Raw genomic sequence first — 22,836 nt, forward strand, 5'->3', positions numbered from 1 at the left:
TGGTAATCCTTTCGAAATCCTACTGTGATCTTGCCAAAATCCTGCCAGGGTCTGATGTCCCCCTATACCACCACCTGGATACCATCGGTCTCTTTTTGAGATCCATCCTATATCTACACATGATCTCTGCATACGAAAAACACATTCGTCTGATGAAGGGCTAACACTCGAAACGTCAGCTTTAAAACTCTTTACGGTGGCCAATTTACGTTTTTAACTCAGTTAATAATACTAAATTACCCTGTTATACTCTCTCACCGACGCAGCACCTCAGTTTCTTTAGAAACTTACCCCTCCCCCCCTCCCCTTTATTCATCTACGAAAGGAAGGTTTATTATGTTCCATTGACGGTTTTCTTGTAATGATTATGTCCGCCCATTTCTATGTACCACCTGTTACTTTCTTTTGCCACCAGCAAGTATCAACTCCGCTGGTTATTCTTTATTTGTCCGTCGTCGCCTACACCAATTACCTCATTGTTAAGCACGAGTTAGGTGATATGATCTCGCCAGACCCTTGAAAGTGATTTTCAATATTTGCTATTTAACTCTTAATTGAATTTATTACTTGAGGTAATTTATCTGAGTCAATTTACCAGTTGTAATACTTTCAAGGCAAGGACAGAAAGTCGTATCTAGGTGAGTTTCCTCTGATTTATCGTTTATAATCGCTTCATCTAGCAAAGTTGAGAGTTATCATATATTCCTGGTGTTCGCATTTTTGATTTGCCGGTCTTTAGACAATCACGCGGCAGTAGATCTCGTCCTGCTATAAAGCTTCCTGTTTTCAAGTATCTTTCAGTCGTTGCCCTGTTTGAAACTTTTTTTTTTAAGTTTTAGCTTTCATTACTGATATGCGACTTGGATGATTCTGCTTGCACCTGTTTATTTAATTGAAATAGTTTCATTTTTTTTATTTTAAACATCATTTGTCCGGGTTTTGAATTTGATATTGATTACGTTTAAGCTAAATAGAGACAGTAAAAATTCTGCCATAATTTTCTTCATCACTTCTCAATCAAAGATCTCTTGTTTCTATTTTTCAATGAAAATGCTTTATTTCATACGACATTAGCTTTATGTGTTTAATAAGACACTAAAAGATCAATTTCGGTCACGGAGGTAAATTTTAGTGCTTTGAGACCTTTTGACTCATCAGTGGTCATAACCGTTTTTACTTTTAAAGAAACGATACACTCGTTTTAGTCAGCCGATACGAAAATCTATGAAAAATTTTTGCCACTCCAGCTGCTTATGTTATGTTATCTTTCAATAGTCATGACCCGTTTAGGACCACCAGTTGGTTTCTGATTGACGTTTTCTGTTGCAAAAACTTACATTTTTGGAAGAAAAACAAATCGATCCAATTTGAATTTTTGATTATGTCCTTATGCTATTTAAAAGCTAATTGTATTCTTCATTTCGTCAAGAAAGCCTGAATCTTAGGTCCATTTCAGATGTTATGATTCTCCTAGGGCTTCGTAACTTCTGCCAAACGAACGTAATTCGAGTTCAAATTGGGTCTAAAGAGCTGCAAAATAGAAACATAAAGAAAGATGTTTAAAAACATCTTGCATAAGCTTTAAAAGCAGGAAAATCCCCATCCCCCTACCAAGTTTTATTTAAGCGATCAGCCCCTCCATCAATTAAATTATTATTATTATTATGAGCCAAGCCATAGAGATTTTGTACTTAGTTCATATGAAACAATCGTCCTGCGTACCGTTAGGATCAGCAACATCTTAAGCCTTTGTTTTGGAGATGAGTGAGAAATATGATATAAGCATGTTTAAATATTTGTCTTTGTTTTCCCCACAGCGTAAGACGTTTTGTTGATATTAGAATACTGATGAGGGTCACGTAAGAAATCTACTTCACCATGAGCTGCACGCAGGTTGTTTTTGTTTCCTTCGTTTATCTGGCGGTCCTTCTTGGGCCGGTTGAGTCTGGTGGAAAATTTATGCTGAAAAAGAACAACGATGGAACATATCTGCTTGTACCAGCGCCTGCTAACGCCAGTACAGAATCGACTGTAGATCTTAACAACCTTCCTCCCATTGCTGTGGCGAGTAGTACCCCTATGGAGGCCCCTGGAGTAAATTCTCAGTCGCCTCCTGTACCCGGGCGGCAAAACAGCCCGGCCACACCGGTGCCTGCAGGAGTCAAGGTTGGTCTGTTTCCGTATCATGTCCTGTGTTTTGGGCAGATGGATGCCCAATAAAAATCCATGTTTCCAGCGGTTTATTACCGAAAATACTTGCTTCTAACCTGCTTAGGTAGTTCGTTACTCATGGCAACTTATTCTGGCAGTTTCTTTAACAAATGGACGTGCAGGGCAAAAAAGCATATAGAGACAAAGTAGTCATTTTGGACAAAATCTGACCAACTTCTCCCATACAAGATTTATTTCGGCAAGCAACACCAACATACTTCATATGAGATTGTAACACTTTTGTTGATAGTTTCTGTATTTTGTTAGCCACCAGCACAACCAGCTCCCTCGCCACCTTCCCCTGTTGGATGTATCAGTGGCTCTCAGTGTAAAGTGAAGGTCTCACAGGTTGGTAGTGAACATCTTTATTGTTGTCCAAGATCTGTATTTTATTTAGCGGCTTTTAATCAATACCGAATGGACGGCGCTTACTGTTACTCCTCCTGTTTTGTATTCTGTTTTAGAATATGATGACTCTTGCTCTGAAGGAAAGAGACGGGGCGAGTGGAAAACCTGGTTCGAAGGTTTGCATTTTTAAGAGCTATAAAAGGCTGAATTGCTCATTGCTTGTTGATAGTGCGGTCCCAAAAGGGTGCACTTTTTGTCTCTTCTTCTCCCAGACTACTATGAGACCGAATGAAACCTTCAGTTTTCAACCATTCGCTGTTTTGATAATTAATAGATTTAGACAGGCCTTGAATTTCCCTAAGGTTTACCTCCATTTAGTTAAATTTTACTGGCCTTCACTATTCGAAATAATCCGGCCAGGGAATGGAATGGTTCACTTAGAATGAATCCAGGAAAAATCGTTAATACATGAGCTATGTATCGCACGCAGAGATTCACACAGACGGAACATACCGGCCAAGTTTCTCTGCCCGTAAGGATTACACTTCTTTAAGTATGGGTCTCCGCTTGTGCGCCTTCCTCTCACGACGTTCCCTATGAGTTGCCCAACTACACTTGTGCATATTTGAACGTACGCAACAAGTCCAGCTAAACTGATCGCGTGCTTTAACCATAGGGAGCCCAAGGATCACCCGGACCTCCTGGACCAGCAGGACCTAAGGTGAGTGGAATAGCTTTTACTTCCATGTACATGAAACAGTTTTCCCAAGGCACGATAATCGAGGACGCAAACTCATACCATGGGATCGTATCTTTTTTATTTTGGTGGTCGCACTTTTGGATGAGAGTATAAACAAACGACTTCATAATTTAGTAAAATACACGTTCAAGTCCTCTTAGTCAATGACGATGTTAAAACTGCATATATACAATGAATTTATGACCAGATCAGGATTAGCAAGTATATCACAATACTGAACATGTTTTTTGTTCACTTTTTATATTACATTCGTTCTAAAATCATTTTAGGGCCCAAATGGTGAACCAGGTGTCTGTGCACCATCTCCGGTAAGTTTCTGTGGTGCCATTTTTGTCTGTTTTAATTTTTGTTCTCTCTGTTTTCCGTGCTGTTTTTACCATTTTAGGCGTTATTTCTAAAATGCACACTTCTGCTTTAACTAACAAGCTTATCCGGTACCTTTCCCATCAGTTTCAGTGTTCTCCTGGCGTGATAGCCACTCTTCAAAAAAAGATCATGGAGCTGGAAAAGATGTGCAAGGTATGTTCTTTGCATACGCTTAGTGAGATCTAACCTTCGTGATTGATGCGTTTGCGTCGTAAAGCCAAATCGATCGTAATCACAACGGAAAATTAGAGTTAAGAATTTTTGGGTTTACACATCAGCGAAGGAATAATCACTGAATAGAGGTGGAGCCAAGATGGGTGCCAAGATCCATATACTGACATGATACTACACTTATTACCAACAGAAGGGCGGCTCAGGCGGACCTGGTCACCCGGACAAACCAAAGTGTGGCTTGGGAAGATGGTAGGTTTATGATGCAAAAGTTCTTCCATTTATTATTAGAAATTAGGGAAATTTTTAGCCCATAAAGGTCTTCTTTACGTACACATTCACAAGCATCAAAAGTATTTCTTAACCATCGGCAAATCTAAAGAAATTTAGCAGTAATATAAAGTGACAACTTCACCTCTCGTACCGCCAGAAACACTGGTGCATCGACTCATCTTGTCGAACAGGAGACTCGTCCCAAGCTTGCTGAAATTAAGTATCCCTCTTTAGCCTTAGTTTCTAGGGCAATTCTGAACCCCCCTAGGTTGTTTCCTAGATCATTCCTGTCTCTAGATGTCCGAACAGGATCTTCAAGAAACCCAAACATCTTAAGTTAAAAAGCAATTTAGGGACGTCAACCTTTGGAATTAGGTTTGATGGAAGATTAAAAGTCTCTAGGCTAATTCCTCTCTTGAAAGACAACAGATCTATGACTTAGACCAGCTGTGTGGTATTTTCAGTGCTGATAATCCAGCGACCAACTGCCAGGAGATATACACAAAGGACCGTGGGGCTGTAAGCGGGGCTTATTGGATAAAAGGCAAATCAAAACCCTTTCAGGTCAGTAAAAAATTACATTTGAACTGGTCCATCTAGACCATGTGTCTGGATTGTGCGGCCAGTTTTACAACCAACAGGGAGGAACCTTTGACCACGTTCATTTCCATTTCAATCGAACAGCTGAAGTATGATTTTCCTGAATGTCATAGCCGCACAAATATCAGCCAATGACATTTCTGAATTTCGTTCAGCCCTTGAAGTGTGAATTACAAAGAAGAGAATGTCATTCAGGGGATGTGCTTCTCTTGCCTAAACAAAGCGAAACGGTCGGTAAATTATCGATCATCCACTTTTCTGAATACTGTAAGTTGTATCTAAATTTCAGACCCACTGTGAGATTGAACCAATGGCGGTTCGTGGTTGGACTCTCGTTGCTCGGGTTCCGGGAAGTTCTAACGAGTTTTCTCCAGTCAGCAATACCTGGGCAACCGACAGCGTCATCAACGACGAAACTGCACCAGATACCAACACTCAAAAAGTTATGAAAAACGTGGGTTGGGCTGATTTGCGCAGTAATATTCTTCGAGTCTGCTTCGATGGTCCGAATACACATTGTGCAACATTCACGCACGATCGTAACATGTCTCTTGCGGAACTGTTTAATAATCAGTTTGGTGTGACTGTAGGTGAGAGATACACAATGGATAATTTATCGCGCGTGTTTGGAAAGAGTTGCGATCTGAGGCGCATGGCAAAACAGTGGTGTGGCTTGAATACTGCCAGTGTATGCCACCCACAAGACATCAACCCAAATCTGAATCCAACCAATCATATTGCAAGGATTGGCTGCCTAGGTGACCTGTTGAAGACCTGTGGACCGAATGATTATGCGCTTGGTATCGGTGTAACAAGCTGTTATGATGGCTACGGATGCTCTAAAGTTGGGCCGATGACACCAAATTTGCATTACGCATGCGTGCCGAGCTATGGCGCGTTTAATCAAACGTCATTTCTCTATGTCCTCTAGACTGAGGAGTTTTGTATTCTGTTTGTTACAAATGACATCTCATCGTTAGCGGACGTTTCAGGTTTGCCCAGTTATTGCTGACGGGATGGAAATCATCGCTAAAAATATCGTCTTTTGCAAAGCCGAAGGTAAAGATTTTATCTAAAAAAATGACTACAAATTCGCAGGAAAATTACCCAAGTTATACAGGGGGTATACGGCGAAAGCGTCGAAAGTGAGAAGGCCTGCTCACTTACATTTAGGATTTGTGATCGGATGAATAATGAACACTGTTCATTTACTTGCAGACTCATTGTGAAATGATTCGTGTGGAGCCAAAAGGAGACATTCTCAATCCAGATAAACCGGCCACAGCGCTGGGAGGCTGGACCCTGGTAGCTCGGATTAACGGTGGCAAAGACGAATTTTCTCCCGTCAGTGATAACTGGGCAAATACAAAAACGTTCAATGCTGAAAGTTCACCCGACACGACTCAAAAGACATCGATGAAAAACGAAGGCTGGTCAACAGTGACCTGTAACAAGATACTGGTATGCTTATCAGGTCCCACAACAAGCTGCGCACCGTTCACTCACAACAAAAACATGTCTCTGACACATCTGTTCAAAACACAGTTTGGCGTTGTTCCATCGGAGCAGTATACCTTCGCCACTCTTTTAAAAGCTTTTGGTAAAAGTTGCGACTTGTCCGTTCTTAGGCAAGGCTGGTGTGGGTTAAATTTAGCCAATACCTGTAATCCTCAAAAGGACAACCCTAACATCACTCCTGTTAAGACAACCCATATTGCCAGGATAGGTTGCATTGGCGACCAACAGGCTACATGCTTTCCTGATGATTTTGCTTTCGGTGTCGGAGTCAGCTCGTGCAAGGATGGCTATGGTTGCTCAGCGGTCGGAAAATCAAAGAATCTTCATTATCGTTGTAATTACGTTCATGGAACATTGATGGAGACCGCCTATCTTTATGTTCAATAATTGTTCTTCGCGCAAATTTCGCGTGAGTTTCTCATACGTGCGTGACTTGCTGATAGTTGCGTTACAAGGGGATATTGAGGATGGCGTGCTAGAAGTAGAATTCTGAGCTTTAGCAAATTCGCTTTTTTACCGTAACTCGAGGAAATCTCAATGGACACAACAGTTTTTGTAAAGATAAAGTAGTTACATAGCAAGTAAACGTTCTCATAGAATGTATATATATATATCGCATAATAAGCAGTGTTGAATTCTCGTAGTTTCCAGTTTTATAAAGACTTGTACTTTTTCACGTCAATGTCGTATTGTCCGCATGGATACATAAAGTATTTAAAGAATAAAGTATTTAAAAAATATCCACAGTGAGACTCTTTTTTATCAAGGGAATTTAAGTTATATTTCTGTTCAAGAATGTATCTTTTCATCCAAGCGGAAGACAGGTAATATAGTCTGACACATGGACGCCAAAAGGGATTATGGTTTAATAGAACCTAACCATAGAGATTTGGCCACGCCTAAAATTTAAGTTGCGGTTGGGTAATTGTTAAAGTCTTCATTCATGTTCACCAGGAACAAGAAGATTTGAGAGAGAAAAACTCACACAAATGAATAAGGAGAAAGCGTCGTCGAATGCTAAGCAGGTCGGTCGGACTCGCAATATGGAAGTTATGAGTTTGAGTTCAAACCATTGTGCAGAGTAGTACAAAGTACAAATCCTGGCTGTTAATCTGCATTTACCAACATTTGAAAGAAAAAAGCAGGTAGAACATGTACTAAAGTTTCTGTTTAATCTCACAAGTCCTAGATAGGAAATACACAAGATACAGAAACATGGTCTACATTAACACTCCTAGTTATTGAATGAACAAGTTCAATCTTTTTTACTTTTTAGGAAAATACGCCATTGAATTGCTTCAATGAAATTCTTGGAATATATTATAATTGCTACAAAACTAGACCCTCAAAGTTTCCCCACATTTATTATTTGTAAGTAAATTCTCTGATATTGAATAGTGCCACATGTTTTTGATATGCTTATTTCAAATTGATCAAATTCATAATGACCAGGTAATACAAGTGTCAGTATTGTCAACATTGTGGATAACAGCTTCCCATGTATGGTCCCATGTGATGTGCTTTAACAGTAACATCATAATCATCAATCTCTACTTGTACATCTTCTCCTTCTCCTGCCAGGTAACAAACAGTGTACAATGCCATCTCAAATTCAGGACTGGTGCCAATAAAACTACTGCCGATTGGCTTCACATCACCTTTCCAACTAAACTGAATTGTGATAAGCTGGTTTTTACTCTCCTCTTCAGCGCTAACATGCCGCTTCTGTTTTTAAATAGAAACAATGCATGATTGTGTCAGTCCTGACTGTAAAAACTGTCTCTTAAGTCTATGCTCTTCCTCTCATGGGTGAAACTCACTGAGATTCTATAGAAATAGGCGACACTAGAGGTAGTGCTAAGTGAAAAGACTAACTGCAACTCTCCCCTGAATGAGATGTTTAACCCTCAGCATTTTGTTAAGTTTCCCTGACAGGCACTCATTTTTACACAAAGGTGGACGAAGAAGGAATGAAGTGCCTTGCCCATGGACCCAACATTATGACCTGCTTAGGCTTTAACACAGCCCTCTTGACATGAAGTTTGAATAGAAAATGGAAAAGAATGAAAGAAAGAAAAAGAAAAGAAAAGAAGCATATGGCCAAAGGGTGGAGTCCTAGGATACATGTGAAGCATTTAACTCAAAGAATGTATTATATCTGAAGATGGACCTTATTGCCAAGCTTACCCTTCGACTAGGGAAAAAGCCTTTGTAGTCAACAAAGCCTCGTTTCTCTTGTAAGTAGAACTGTATCCAGTTGTGGAATCCAATTACTTCAGCCTTGTTTCTTGTCTCACCCACAAAGACATGTTCAAATCCAGAAGAGTCCAATTTCCTAGAAGGAATTTTCAATGTTACATGTACACAAATGACCTGATCAAGAAACTCTGATCTTCACACCTTTTGCACTGACCATTGTCACTCAATTCATCATTTTCTTTGAGATGTCATTATGGGAATCCATATCATAAACATCTCATTAATTTATGTTATTTTTTTCAATAGGTGTTTCCTACTTTTTCAGTAAACAAATGCCTGAAAAGCATTACATCAGCTTAAAATGCTGATCAAACCAACCATTTGGCAGGATACATGCACAGTGACAACACTCTGTCATCTTATAACCCTCCAAGGTATAGCCAAGGAGGTTTCCTAAGAGCGTGAGACACCTTCTTTGTTGTGGAAAATTAATAATTCATAACAGCAAAGCATCCTGACATGCCTCCATATTTTGGTGGGATGTTTGTGCCAGACACCTTTTTAGGAACATCCTGCCTAAATTATGTCCTAGATTATTAATATTACTAGTATGTTGAGTATCTTCAATACAAGTGAACTCTACAATACATCTTTTCTAACACACCTTACTCCCTTTGTTCTTTGGAACATCTGAAACCAAATCTTGTAAAGTTCTCTCTTAAACTGTCCTCTGTCTTTAGGCATAAGACCTTTGTCAGCCAGGTATTCATGGGCAATTTTCATTGGCTCAGTTTCCATAATAGCATCAATGAAACACTGGTTTTCTTTAATTTCGTGTGGAGTGACAACTTCTCCCTGTCCACCTTCACTTTCATAGTTGTCCAGTAAAGCTATGAATCCTAAGCAAAAACAGACTTAAGTTTGACTTTTTGGCTATAAAAAATTAGCATGACTGATGATCCATTACTGCTGAAACTTCTTGCAGTCTCTCTAACAAAAAGCAACTTAAAGCATTGCTACTCTTGTTGTATGGAATGCCAGATCATCTCTGATTAAACCCATTTAATAGCTTTTCCAGACAGTTTTCCACTTACTCAATCATATCCTGAGAAATAAAATGTTTTGCCCAATATCTAGAAGCAAAAACAAAAAAAACAACAACAAAATAATCCAGGTCTATTAGAAAAAATGCACCTGTCATCAAGTAACACCAATTTTCTCACTGGTTTGACCTGCTGTTACTTAAGTTAAATAGACCATGTAAAATTTTGAACTTGTTTAGCTTCAAAAATTTGTGACATTGAGGAAAAAAAAGCATGCAAATTGATCTGAAATTTTTAAAAAACAAACTCAAATAACCCATGTCACAAAGGAACACAACAAGAAAGACAAAAGCAGCCAGAATTTGCAGATATGCTAAATTCTGATCAATAAAATAACTGTATTATTTCTCAAGATCAAGGTTTCACTTTATCACAAATTCTTACTTCTAAATGTGACACGCTGAAAAACTTCTTCTTTAACAAAAGTAAAGAGAGGATCCCTGGCACGATCTTCACGTGAATGGTAGCGGGTTTTGCCTTGAGGATCGATTTCGTAATCAACTCCTGGTTCAAGACGATTTTCATCAGCATCCCACAATCTCTGGCATAATGAAGATAGTTCGGGATGAGGGTTAAAGCTATGATTGAAGGAAATTATTAAAAAGGTAAAAGAAGATTTAAAAAATATTGAATAAAATTGTAACAGCTATTTAAAAAAATCATTTTTTCATTCATCTTCCATCACCTTACCCATGTAGTTTCTAACGGGTCAAAGCGGTAAGCACCTAATTAAAACGGATCACGTACAAGATCTACACACTAATTAAAACACCCAGAGGAAACACGCAAGGCATCAAAAAAAGTTAAGACCGATCTCTTTCCAAAGTACACCATCTTTTCCTCTGTAGCAATGAGCAATAATTTTTTTATCAAAATTGTTCGGAAAAGAACTCATGGAATAACCTAGAAAAATTCGTGACTAGGGTTCCACCCTTCGGTCGAAAGCCACGTACTCATCAACAGTTTGAAATTATGGAGATTTGGCTTTACAAATTTCTTTCATGGTACCTATAACATTAGACTACTTCATTGCAGAATGTATAAGGTTTCGTGTACAGAAGAATTGCGCGCAGTAAGAAAAATAGGCATCAAATGTACAGAAGAGTGAAGTAATACTCACCGTCTGGAAGCCATGTTTGAAAGTTTGAAAGCGAGGGAGACTGGGACGTGCCTCGTATTCGTGTATTTAGAAAAAAAAACCCGGGAAAACTTTCAAGATGGCGGGAGCACCAAGGCAAGAGAAAAGATCTACGAATTTCTATCGTTTCCGCAATGATTTCCCAGTTCTTTGAGCGCACACTCCCTTACTCTCCCTTTCTTAACTTTCCACAGAAACCTCGAAGAAGTCAACCGTGTGGCTGATGCTGCAGGCCTTGTCAACAGAACAGGACCTGTACAAGTGCTGTATTTCTCTTCCACCTGCAACACTAACAAATATCAACTTTTAGAACTTCCACCAGGATTACTTGACACCCTTCAGGTTGGAAATAGGTATGATACTTGTTTAATTTACTTGGGAGTTTGGTTTCATGAGTTAAGTGAAGTTCAATTCGAGAGCTTACTCCTATTTCTGTTACATGAAATATCTCGGAATTTATATATATTATTTGGTGATATTTTGGTGTGAATATCCACAGTGTTGTTATTAGAGGCGACAAGGAAGACGATGCTGTCCTGTGTACAGATAGAGTAACCTTTGACCTGCGATTAGCTGATACATCAAACTCTCTTCTTTTAGTTCCTCAGTGCAGCCTATCCAAGGATGAAGGTATCATTTGTAGTATTTTAACTGCCTGTCTTGTCTCTAATTTGTGTGTGTTTTTTTCATCACTGAACCCATATTTAGCTTAACGAAACAAAAATCCATCAAAAATTTTGATTAATCAAGTAAAGATTAACAGCCCTATTTTGGTATTAAGAGTGCAACGCGATAAATCTGAATTACCGCAAGTTTCGGGCTAATAACCCAGGAAAATCTGACTATTGCTTATTCCCATGTGGCTTGAAATAGTCAGTCTGGACAGTTTGCATATATTGAAGGAAAAAATTGCCTTTTGCTTTCTAGAATCTGTATGTTTGTAGTAATTATTTTGATTTAGAAATTTGATATTTCATGTCCTAATTGCTTATTCCCATGTGGCTTGAAATAGTCAGTCTGGACAATTTGCACATATTGAAGGAAAATTGCTTTTTGCTTTCTAGAATCTGTATGTTTGTAGTAATTATTTTGATTTAAAAATTTGATATTTCATGTCCTAAACAGTTATTGTATTGTGAATTTGAATTAATCTTTATGGGATATTTTGCATTTACAGGTTCTCTTTTTCATTTTATTCTTTGGTCATATGTTATGCATTGCAGAATTCAAGGCAGAAGTTTCTCCATTGGTTCTTCGAGAGGTGAGTAAATCACAATTATAAGGTAGGAAAACATGTCTAAGTATGAAGTTTAAATTCTAGTGTGTAACAAAGCAGAATATTTGTTTCAGTAGTGATGAGTCAGTGGGCTTTTAAGACTTACCATTATTGAAAACCTTACTCTTAAGATAGGATATTCACAATGTGATAAGCTAGTTCATTTGTTTTACAGGTGGCCAGTTCTCACACAAAATATTTTGAAGTCAAACATTGTAGGCCACGTTTGGAAAGGCTTAGGCATCTGCTTGCTGAAACTTTGTATAAAGGAACTGAAAATGAAGTGGATCTCAATGATGAGACAGAAGGCAACATTACAAAGAGGAAAGATGTGGTGTGTTACTTAGGAAAAAATTGATAGGGCAGGTGTAAAAAGGGGGGTTTGTGCAATTTGGGTTCCATATTCTCAAAGCTAAGACTATAAGTAGAGAATAGTTACAGACAAGAGAATTCATATTTAGGTCCTGGAAGTGAAAGGTTTAATGAAATGCAGACAATTGTTGGCCATCATTTTTGAGAGAAAACCATCTGCCCACCTTTTTTTCATTGCAAAGTTCTTTGAGATCAACATTTTAATTTGTAGATGCATGTAAGACAATCCCTTTCCTCATAGATGCATCCTTGTCACTTAATCAAGGTATATTTTAATTATGCATTAGCTGAATATTAATTTTTTTTTCAATTTTCCAGTACACTTTTGTAGACCTACTCTCTTTAGTGCAAGCAAGTGAATCTGAACTTCGTGAAGGATTAAGGAATATTGGTGCTATAGAAATCAATGGTGGGTTTTAACTGCTGAAACCATTCTTGACACCATGCAACAACTGCAAGTAACAAACAAATTTTTTTTTTTTTATGGTGGCTTACTTGCAAGAAATGTATTGCTGAGGTATTGAGGTTTGTTACTGAGACCACTGGTGTGGTTAGAATAGGAAAAATAATATCTAATTCTTAACAGTGAAAGGGTCTAACATTTTAGGATTCCCAAGGTAATTGTCAGCTTTACTGACATTATCAATTTGAATTTGACCAATCTAGAGACCTGATTTAATGGGAAGAAGACTTTATTTCTTTATTGAAATTTATTGTCTTAACCAAGTCAGCAATATTATTCTTTGAAGGGCACTGGCGGCTGCTTGATGCAGATTACAGAGAAAAAGTTGTAGTAAGGATTTTGACTTTACTTGAAGAGATGGACTGGAGTTATGAAGCAGTGCCATTGAAGGAATGCTGTGATATACTGGAGGAACTTGAGCCAAGGTTTGATATAAAACAGCAGCAAGGTTATAGTATAGTTCAGGGTTTTCTTTAAGATTTGAATTATGCAGATTTGGTTGGAAAGTAGATGTCACTGGTTATCAAGCTTCACAGTCCGTTCACTTGTATATTATCTTCTCAGTTTATATCTTGAGTTGGGCACTGAATTAAGGAGTCATCAAAATCCCTGTGCATTAGCTTGCAGAGTCTACTGGTTGCTAGTCCTGAAGTACTATTCATAAGTTTGCAGAGTTTTTAGAAACAAACTTAATATAGGTTTGAATTTTGAGGAGCACTTTCACGTGGAAATAGAGAATCAAGTCATTTACATGTTCTGTTTCACAGAACATTCCTATTTTTTTTAACTGAATTAATTCTTTCATAGAAACATTCTTGAGCACTGTCTCAATTGTTATGGTGAGATAACAGGTATGGACACTGACTCAGGTTAGTTCTTTATCATGCTCTTACTTTTTTATTTCTAATAATGATAATTTGTCATCGTTACAAGTCATGTATGACCTTTCCTGTGGCAGTTACTTCTCTGTGTTCTAGTAAATTTACTCTAGAGAATATTTTATCAAGGATGTAACAGCCTATAGTGCTTTTGGAGCTGCGCTTTAGGTCAAGAGGTTTGGAATTGAGTTCCAGCACCTTTCCAGTAGGATTAGGAATACTTCTGGTCATTTTGTTTGTGGACACCAACTCCATGCAGCAATAAGAGCCCCAAGGTTCACAATTCTTAACCTTACCTTCATACTTTGATATGCTGAGCAGGTCAGGTCCCTATGTTTTTTTTTTCAGAGTAAGTAAAGAAGACTAAGAAAGAAAGATTTAAGAAAAATTTGCTTGCAAACTGCTATTTTACTTTTAGGTGACAATGCCATTCACTACAGACTTTCAGAAGACAAAATTTGTAGATTTTATGCAGAATATCTCCTGAGACAAGCTGGAAAGGTAAAAAGATAATGTAATTCTAGCAAGATGCAAAATGATGACCAGTTTGGTGATCCCCATAAAATTTTTGGTGCATGTTTAATTAATAAGTTATCTCTAGCAGATATGGAGATGCATGTGTTCTGATCAGATGTAGATTGTATCCTATCTAGCAGTAACCATTCTGCTGTAATTTTTTGTGTAACCAGCTGTGAAAGATTGATAACCTTTACAGTTTTAAAGAGGCATTGCTCTATTCCAACATCATGACTCTTCTCTTTTCCTTAGTTTAATTACAATGAATTTATGGATTCCTGGTGTCAAAGTGTTCCAGAGGGAATGACCACAAAGTCTGAACACTTATCTGTAAGTATTCAATGTAGGTCCCTGACAATAGCTTTTATGCACCTCACATACCACAACATATCTATGGCTAGAGCAGAGAAACACCAAAAGGGTCAGAAAAGAAGAAACCAAAAAAAACACGAAGATGGGATGGTGAAGCTTTACACAGATTTTAAGCCAAAAGACATGAAAAATTTCAGCTGGGGACATGTGTTGACTGAGTCAGATATCAATAATATCTCAAAAATATATGTGAACAATCCAGTAGTGGTCATCAGATTTATTTTGTTGTCAGGGTATTGCCTTGATGGACTTGAAAAGTCTCCCACCAGTCATATGGCATTTTCCTGCTTCTGAGCTTTCAAATGACCCTGAATTACGGTAAGGTGACGGCTAAATCCTCTTTTCTACTTGCTATATATTTTTTTGTAACTGGTTAATTAAGAGAATGTAATGTTTTATTGAGATGAAACTCTGCAGCTCATAGGTTTGTTCATTCATTGTGTGTCAACTTTTATCAAGTGAGGCAAGGTCAAGAGGCCCAAAAAATGAAGCTAAAAATTTGTTTGTGAATAAAAGAATGACTTGTATTCTTCTTGTTTCTAATGAACTAAGGTACAAGAAGTCAGTGAAATATATCTATACTATTAAAAGTGTTTCTTCATCATGGGTCAGCAACATGTAAGTTAATAATGTTTACTTATAGGTTTGGTGAACTTTTTAAAGTGAGAGCAAAGTGGACATTTGATGAAATACAGCCTTATTTAAGGTTAGTTTTCAATTGAAGGTGTGGGGGTGTGTTGCACAGACGCATGCTTGTAAAAATCTGGCAAATTCCTTGTCATATCAACTAAATGTTTTTACTTTATATTTCTTATTGTTTAGAGACCTGGTGGCACCTGGACTGTCACTCAATGCTCTCCTTATGAAGTACTCTAGGTCCTCAATGGACGCCTCAGGTGTCAAGATCTATAACTCGAAAAAGCCCCTCTGAGCAAATTCAATTGCAGTTTTGTGGTTAGAACTAGAAGCTTTTCTGACATGCAGAAATGATCACAGTTTTAACATTTCTCTCAAGTACTTCAGAAGATACTTCACACAGTGGAAACTAAGACACTAGCAAAGAGAATATCACAGCTTAGACTCTAGTTCATAACTGTGATGTGTTGAAAGCCTTGGTTGTTGTAAAAGATTGGTCAGTTTTGTCATTTTAATTTGACACAACTTTTATTACCTTGGTTCAAGCTAAAAACTCTTGAATACTGAAGATGTGCTTAAGACAAACATTGCAAATTAACTGAAACATTATAGAACTGAACTGTTGTAAGGACAGTCTACTTAGAATTGATGTTATGCCACTCTTGAACAGAAGGGTTAACTCATGCAGCTGGAGATATTTTTGTGGGTGTGTATGAGAAAAGTAAAGTAAACACACTGAAGTTAATCCTTGATCAAGAACTTTTATTACCACTGACAATTTTAACTGCAAAATTTGCCTTGAATCAATGAAATACCAAATTGTACATCTTACAATATCCTGTAACTTTTTCAAATGAAAAGATCCTGATCATAGGCAGAACTCTATTAAAGAGTTAGGATGTAACAATTACCACTAGCACCAAGAGTATTTAATATATAAAAACTCTCATTTATTTGACTCGCAGCAAATTAAACTAGTTCATGCAAAGAAAATCCATTTCAGATGATCAGTTTAATTGCGAGGTCTTTACGGGACCATGGAAGTGAAATTTAAGGTTGCTCTCCATTTATCAGGTCTAACCACACTGAAAGATGTGGTTTTTGCTAGTGTCTAGAAAACAAAACAAAATTCTAATCCTTTTAATTATTAGCTAAGCTGTTTTGTGCTAGAAATAACTTTGAGATAAATGTGCACTACTATTAGCAAAATTCAACACTAGAAACTACCATGAATTTGACAAGTAGTCTATGCAGAAGACTCACAGGACAGGGTCATGTTCAGAACCAGTTAAGCCAGTTCTCAGAACAGATCCACTCCATCTATAAAGTGAACAGTCAACTAAATGGAGAACAGCTTGAGAATAATGCAATAAATCCAAAAAGAACTAGGCAAGCTAACTTCAGAAAAAAGACAAAATTGCTTTTCTTTATATTGCCTTGTATAATAGCACATCTGTTTCACATTCTTTTCTACTTTTTAACCCTTAAATCCCAGAAATGATTAACATGTAACCTCTCCCTGTGATATCCATACAATATGCAGTAAATAGGTAATGAGAATACTCAAACTTATCAGGTTGAAGCTGATTTAACACCAAACTCTCATAACTTATTACCGTGAAATTGTGTAGTAGCAAGAGGGGAGAATCAATTATCAGATCTTGGGATTTAAAGGGTTGAATGAAGATAACTTATATTTACCCAAAAAACTACTTACACCCAGTTCTATTTCATAAGTTGAGAATTATGTCTACCAGATACATATTTTTTACAGAATTTTGTACAGATATATGTTAAATAAATGAATGATTTGGTATCAAGGAAAAATTTAAAAAGAAATAATTTTCCCTTTAGTAAATGGATAGCTATAAAGATAACCTGTATCTCTTTAGAACTGAAGATTTTCACCTTTCACCATGCTTTGGGAAGAATTTTCAATAAAATAACTGAATTATATCCTGCTGGAAATAGTGCAATGTTTAGCACCCTGTTCTTTACTGTTCATGTATCTTGCAAACAAATAAATGATTCAATAATTTTAAGCTTTTTTCTGCCTTTGAGATGTCACAATTCCCCTAGGTAACACATAGCTGTATGAGGATTTAAAGGAAGTTTTCTAAGAAGGTTTACAAGAAAGCAATAAGAAAAAGTGCAAGAAATATGAAACAAGACTTTGCTTCTTGAAAAAAATTCAACAGAACAGTATGTTGATCTACTCTGCTGCTTCTAGTGGCTCCTTGATCTGCATTTAGCCTCACTTTCTCCCCCCCCCCCCCACTTTCAGTTTGTTTTCTGTGATTGTATAACATCAAATTGAGAAAGTAAGGTATTGTAGCAAACTGCAGTAAATTCTACAGTACTAGTACTCCCTTAAAAGTGGTTGCATGAATGTCATGTGACAATTACTTTTGTAGGGGGTTGTATCTTCTAATGTTAACTTGTCTGTGTTTAGGATCCCTACTTAATGAATATTATATATACTGAGACCACCTCACCTGCACATTGTCAAAAGATTATTTCTACAGTACAACAAAGCAGTATTCAGCTCTAATTGAGCTGAGAATAGAAATCCACAAGGATGTCTCAGGGAAGATGCAGGAAATCTTATAAGGTTGTATTTGTAAGGTTCGTAATTCCAATTTATCTCATCTATTTTGTGAGAGAGAAACAGCTGATGTTGAGGTGATTACACAGTTCACGAACCTAAAGTAAAAAGAAAACACTACTAAGTTAAAAATTGAAAGTGGTTACACATTGAGAGAAAGCAGAAATGGAGCAGAAATAGGAAAAGCATGATGAATTTAGATTTTATTTTCAATTTAGAGGTTGCTGACATTGACTAGTAAGGGTAAAGATAAGAGGACACATGGAAAGTCCACTTTTTTGAAAGTGGATGTTTAATTTCACAGTCTTATTGGTGTTTAATTTCTGGTAATCATTTTGAGTCATCTAGAAAGGATATTTTTCCACTTGCAAGTACATCTTTCAGAGGGCAGTGAAACATTCTCAAGGCTTTACTTCTTCCAGTTTTAATAACCAAGCTGTGACAATTTCTACTCACCAAAACAATTCCATAATGCAGGTGACAAATAGCTACAACCCCAGTGTAGAGACTGAGAATTCCCACCTCCATGTCAACTGATTTGGTAAAAGGTACAATGAATGTCAAGGCAAACAGAGGAAGTAACATGGCATTGATAGCTTGGCATCTCTGGCTGGTCATTGTACTCACAATCAGTCGGCACTAAAACAAATTGACAGTGTAAATTAAATCAATAATGTTACTGAGACTGAAAAAGAAGGGGTAAAAGGCTATGATCACAAAATGTTATTTAACCTGTATTGCTACCTTTGAGCCAAAAAACTTCAATTTATGTGTATATTAATATCTCCACTAAAAGTTTGTCTGGCTGACAAGGGTAACAAATGAAAAGGTCAAGAGTTCAGATACAGTGTGGGACTTTCAGCATCACTGGGCAGGGGAGAAGGACATTGGGTTTTAAAAGGGCATGTAGTGTGTGAATACCACCAACATTGACCTCTCAATTGATTCTCCAGTGTGCCAGACATTAGGCAGAACATCTCTCACTTTCGGAAATGAAGTGTAACAGTTTTCAACCACTACATGTGAAGCACCTTACCGTCACATTAGAGAACACAATTCCAGTAGCTGTAAAAAATAGACGTGGTTGGATTTCAAGGATGTTGGCAGGAGAAAGAATGGCCCATGCGTAGAAGAGGAAAATCATCAGAAAGAATGACAACAAAGGGAGAAGTCCTTCAAATAATGAAAAACCTCGGTCTGTCTTAGAAACACGAGCCCTATGGAAAGAAAAACATGGTTAGCTAAGGGATTCACAATCTAGCCCAACTCAGAAGCACAGGAAAGATCAACAAGTGAGACTTAAAAAGATTGACTCAGATGTCACTTTTTTCTAATGAGCAATTATGATGACTTTGGGATTGGTTTTACATCACATGATCAAGAACTGCTCCAACATTAAAAATGTACTTACTGGTACATATTGTACAATGTCATTGCCAGAGTGAGTACAATTGATGATCCTGGAAGACCAATAAATAACTCATATTTAGTTCCTGTCTGTTGCCCAGACTTTCAAAAAAATTTACAACTGGCATAAAGAGGTTTGTTCTAGGGTGCTTTCAACCCTTTCTTTTCCAGGGAAAAGTGATACTCGAAATTAATTAAAAAACAACAACAACAACAAAACAGGTAAACCCCCAGTAAGAAACCAGTAAGAAACCCCCCACAAAAAAAGAATCTCTTTTACAACCCTGTATAATAAATCACTTCAGACTAGTTGAAAAAAATCTTTCAAAGTACCTCCATGCATGATAACAGGAGTCAGTAACAATAACATCACAAGAAATATACGGTCATGCAACTAAAAGGAATTGACTGTTGTTAGCTTCAATGAGGAAGTGGAAGGGAAAATACAGATTCAGCAGTGAACATGCCATAAAAATTTTGCAAACCACTTATTTTGTATACTCTAAACAAGTATTTTATTCAGTTCATGTATCTCATCAGTGCTAAAGGTCTACTTCAAAGGCTCCTTTTAAAACTTGAGGCATGATTCTACCTGCAATGTGCTACAATCAATTATAATGTTAAGGACAAATACATACCATAAACTGTGAAACGGAATACGAAGCATAGAGGAAAACCTTCTATTATTTGAAATTTCCACATGTCTACTCCAAAATAAAATGTTAGGAGGTACACAAATGAAATTGCCTACAAGAAGTCAAAATAAATTTAGTTATTAGTTTTCAGTTATCTTTGAAGTCCAATGTTGTCTGCTGGTCAATGACCATTTTACATAACAACTGTCAACCTGTTAAAAATAAACTTCATTATGGCTTTCATTGAAAAAAAACTTATGAGTGCATTTCCCCCACCCACTTTCTGTCACCAACAACTTGCTATGTGGGGTGTGGCATAGAAATAATTTCCTCATAGCTGACACCCAGTTGACTCTAACTTAAAGCCCACAGCACGGTAAAAAAAAACTCACTATTTGACTGGCATCATAAGTCCATGGCAAGAACAATGTCCCGGTGTTGTATTTTTCCCAATGAGCCAGGTAAAATCCCAGCAAACAGGCCAACATCAGTTGATAAAGTTCCCACAATGTAACACTATGAGGGCCATGACCAAAGAGTGAAAACAAACTTATAGGAATAAGAAATGCTGCTGAACTGTCCAGACCGTGGTCAAACAATTCACCCAGTGGAGAGCTGAAAATGAATAGAAGAAGATTGATGATACAATTATGGATCTATAGCTGCACAATAATCAAATAACTGCCCTGAAATAGACATACCAGAAGAAAATCAAACATTTCTTATGTACAAAAAATTTTAAAAAAAACTTGTAACAGTTGATTTTGGAAAACTCCACAGTGACATTTAGAACATTGTGAAAGGTCTATCAATATTACCTTGAAATCCTCAAAGATTTAAAAATTATCTCCTCAAGAATCTAAACAAAAGTCAATTTTCTTGTTTGGTGTAGGTTCTCTGTTTGTATTTGTTTTATAAATTTTTTTAAATTCACCTGCTGCTTGTTCTTCGAGCCTGTTTGCCATCACAACCATCAAGGGTGTGAGCTGCAAAGTGCAACACAGCAAAGACAAGCCACCATATTGATGGAATTTGTTTACTCTTGTCCTTTTCACCTGCTGCTGTAAAGTGGGGGTCGTAATAACATGTAACAGCATAGATCATGAACAGGGACAACCAGCCACTGAAGGTGAGCACATTGGGTGCAAGCCATCTGGGAAAAAACTGAGACAAAACAGAAAAAACCACAGTCACCCCATTTATGATAACATAGTAACAAATTCTGATTATGTACTGTCTATAGTTTCTGTAATAATTATGAAGGGGAGTCCAGAAAAATGTTTCCTTTTATAGAGATTATAATTGACAAGATAGCAATCCAGTGAGAAATTTAACTGTTCTGTGGGCACATAGCATTGAAACTACATCATTTGACATCAGTCATTCTCATGCATTGCCACTCTTTAATCTTCAACAAGAGACTAACTGACTTTACCTAAACAATCCTTTCACACTCAGTATATCATGCATGTGTTATCATCGAGAGTTTTGCTCAGATTTCAAAATCAGCTTGTTCAAATGTCAGTCTCGCCCACCTTCCTGTCTACCTTGCCCAAGTCTTCTTTCAATATGGCCACTTAAAGATTTCAGATATGATGATCAATGTTTGACACAAGTCTTGCCATTTTTTATATCTAAACTCTAAGAGGTGGGCAAGTTGTCAAGAAAAGCAAATGAGTTGACCAAGGATGTGGGCACATTTACTTAACCTGTGGGTGAGTTGTCTATAGACAAGTTGACAAATGGCAAGAATGATCGTAATTCATGTAAGGAATATTGACACAGTGTAAAATGCTCAAATATCATATGTGAGAAGTTGTCTAGTTATACTTGAAAATTTCAGCATCAACTCAAGGTCTCTATTGGAAATGCCAGTTTCAAAAATTTACTGCAGTTTTATATTTTTGGGAATATGATCTAAAATATTTTATTATGCCTTCAAAATGTCTGCCAATAATAAGTAAACTACAACTGAGCAAAGGAGATCATTTCCCAGATAACTGAAAAAGAAATTATGAAGTTCAAAAAAGATAACCATTTGTTTAACAAACAATCCCAAGATTTAGAAGCAGCTGACAGGTTAGCAAACATCCCTGACCAGCCCCCCTAAGGATTAACTATGCAAACATGCCACTCCCCCCCATGGCAAAGATTAGCATGAATGCCATCATTTGCTTTCAACAATATTGACTTGTCTTTTTTTTTATTTCCACCATCTGAGGTCACTAATTCCTTATGAAAAACCAATACTAACCTTGAGCTCTAAAAACCAATTGATTTGTCATTGTTTATTACCGGCGTGAAATAAGAGAACTGTATTTTCATGCTTGCTCGAACAAAAACCCCACGGAATAACACATTGTCCACAATCCAATGCCTACCTCAACGACGAAATTCCAAAATGGATGAGTTATGTAGTTTGAAAGAGGTGAAGTATCTTCTGATTTGTACTAAATTAAAGAGAGATCAAAAAGTTATGAGATTGCAACAGATTTACGATAACTGTCGATCAACAAGCCTGCATCAAAAGGGAGTTACCTTATATTTGTCAAAGCCCCTAAGTTCTTCTTCTCCAAGATAAATCCCCTTCATTCTGTCTAGATCTGTAGCATGTAATCTATGAACCGAAGGAGACTTGTCCTTTGAAGAGGGCAGATCTTTCGAATCAGGTGGCATTTTCCCTTGCCCATAGGCTGAGCTACTTCAGGATGTGCTGATTGATTGAGTTGGAAACTGGGACCTAACACCACATCACACCGGTCACACCACAATACACGCGTGAACACGCGTGTTTCCCTAGAGTCCAGAAAATTTCCACTTCAGTGGCTTATTTCGCCCTCTAATTTTATTCCTAAACACTTTTCAACGTGTTTGAGGATTCTATATGCGAAACCTTATCGAAAATACCTCTTTTGTCTCACGTTTAATGAACGCCGTGGATTACGATAAAATTTACAAAGAAATCCTAAACTGAGTCCGCATTACATAG

The 22,836-nt window shown here is 37.3% G+C and overlaps 4 protein-coding genes across 9 annotated transcripts; 2 read left to right on the plus strand and 2 right to left on the minus strand.

Annotated features, from left to right (window-relative positions):
* Positions 1–466: 466 nt before the first annotated feature.
* On the plus strand, positions 467–6,987 carry LOC149035981 (uncharacterized). Of its 6 annotated transcripts, XR_016181888.1 has the most exons (12): positions 467–638; positions 1,818–2,166; positions 2,479–2,559; positions 2,676–2,735; positions 3,236–3,280; positions 3,589–3,627; positions 3,770–3,838; positions 4,050–4,108; positions 4,594–4,693; positions 5,019–5,788; positions 5,948–6,660; positions 6,714–6,987. XR_016181888.1 is itself a non-coding variant. In XM_089190241.1 (11 exons), the coding sequence occupies exons 2-10, from the start codon at positions 1,879–1,881 to the stop codon at positions 6,632–6,634; spliced, it is 1,428 nt and encodes a 475-aa protein (XP_089046367.1). In that variant the 5' UTR covers positions 467–638; positions 1,818–1,878; the 3' UTR covers positions 6,635–6,660; positions 6,714–6,987. The 6 variants fall into 6 exon arrangements, 3 of the variants coding, with proteins under 3 accessions (XP_089046367.1, XP_089046368.1, XP_089046366.1); XR_016181887.1 differs by having other exon boundaries at positions 5,019–6,660; XR_016181886.1 differs by having other exon boundaries at positions 5,948–6,987.
* A 413-nt stretch (positions 6,988–7,400) lies between these two features.
* LOC149035982 (uridylate-specific endoribonuclease B-like) lies at positions 7,401–10,801 on the minus strand. The gene is made up of 5 exons (XM_089190248.1): positions 10,670–10,801; positions 9,934–10,127; positions 9,111–9,345; positions 8,435–8,582; positions 7,401–7,972 (listed from the first exon to the last, which is right to left on the minus strand). The coding sequence occupies exons 1-5, from the start codon at positions 10,681–10,683 to the stop codon at positions 7,721–7,723; spliced, it is 843 nt and encodes a 280-aa protein (XP_089046374.1). The 5' UTR covers positions 10,684–10,801; the 3' UTR covers positions 7,401–7,720.
* LOC149035983 (sister chromatid cohesion protein DCC1-like) lies at positions 10,345–17,242 on the plus strand. The gene is made up of 13 exons (XM_089190245.1): positions 10,345–10,783; positions 10,882–11,040; positions 11,187–11,317; positions 11,911–11,948; positions 12,139–12,297; positions 12,654–12,744; positions 13,085–13,223; positions 13,606–13,667; positions 14,095–14,177; positions 14,445–14,522; positions 14,797–14,882; positions 15,208–15,270; positions 15,387–17,242. Exons 1-13 carry the CDS (start codon positions 10,767–10,769, stop codon positions 15,493–15,495), a joined length of 1,215 nt encoding a protein of 404 aa, XP_089046371.1. The 5' UTR covers positions 10,345–10,766; the 3' UTR covers positions 15,496–17,242.
* Positions 15,942–22,825, minus strand: LOC149035984 (ethanolaminephosphotransferase 1-like). The gene is made up of 9 exons (XM_089190244.1): positions 22,386–22,825; positions 22,229–22,297; positions 20,782–21,011; positions 20,240–20,462; positions 19,851–19,959; positions 19,217–19,265; positions 18,842–19,022; positions 18,262–18,444; positions 15,942–17,903 (listed from the first exon to the last, which is right to left on the minus strand). The coding sequence occupies exons 1-9, from the start codon at positions 22,521–22,523 to the stop codon at positions 17,850–17,852; spliced, it is 1,236 nt and encodes a 411-aa protein (XP_089046370.1). The 5' UTR covers positions 22,524–22,825; the 3' UTR covers positions 15,942–17,849.
* Positions 22,826–22,836: the final 11 nt, after the last annotated feature.

Source organism: Pocillopora damicornis, chromosome 12 (genome assembly GCF_964200805.1).
Source record: "Pocillopora damicornis chromosome 12, jaPocDami1.2, whole genome shotgun sequence".
Taxonomy (NCBI): Eukaryota; Metazoa; Cnidaria; class Anthozoa; order Scleractinia; family Pocilloporidae; genus Pocillopora; species Pocillopora damicornis.

Coding starts and splice junctions, on each gene's coding strand:
- LOC149035984 (XM_089190244.1), bottom strand. CDS start 22,523: ATGCCACCTGATTCGAAAGATCTGCCCTCTTCAAAGGACAAGTCTCCT. Junction 18,445..18,841: donor TTGTGTTCTCTAATGTGACG/GTAAGGTGCTTC, acceptor AATTTGTTTTAG/TGCCGACTGATTGTGAGTAC. Junction 17,904..18,261: donor TGCATTATGGAATTGTTTTG/GTGAGTAGAAAT, acceptor TTTTTACTTTAG/GTTCGTGAACTGTGTAATCA.
- LOC149035982 (XM_089190248.1), bottom strand. Junction 8,583..9,110: donor CAAAGAACAAAGGGAGTAAG/GTGTGTTAGAAA, acceptor AATTCCTTCTAG/GAAATTGGACTCTTCTGGAT. Junction 7,973..8,434: donor GCTTTTTCCCTAGTCGAAGG/GTAAGCTTGGCA, acceptor ATTTAAAAACAG/AAGCGGCATGTTAGCGCTGA.
- LOC149035981 (XM_089190240.1), top strand. CDS start 1,879: ATGAGCTGCACGCAGGTTGTTTTTGTTTCCTTCGTTTATCTGGCGGTC. Junction 3,839..4,049: donor AGCTGGAAAAGATGTGCAAG/GTATGTTCTTTG, acceptor TATTACCAACAG/AAGGGCGGCTCAGGCGGACC. Junction 4,109..4,593: donor AAGTGTGGCTTGGGAAGATG/GTAGGTTTATGA, acceptor TGGTATTTTCAG/TGCTGATAATCCAGCGACCA.
- LOC149035983 (XM_089190245.1), top strand. Junction 12,298..12,653: donor TTACAAAGAGGAAAGATGTG/GTGTGTTACTTA, acceptor TCAATTTTCCAG/TACACTTTTGTAGACCTACT. Junction 14,883..15,207: donor TCAAATGACCCTGAATTACG/GTAAGGTGACGG, acceptor GTTTACTTATAG/GTTTGGTGAACTTTTTAAAG.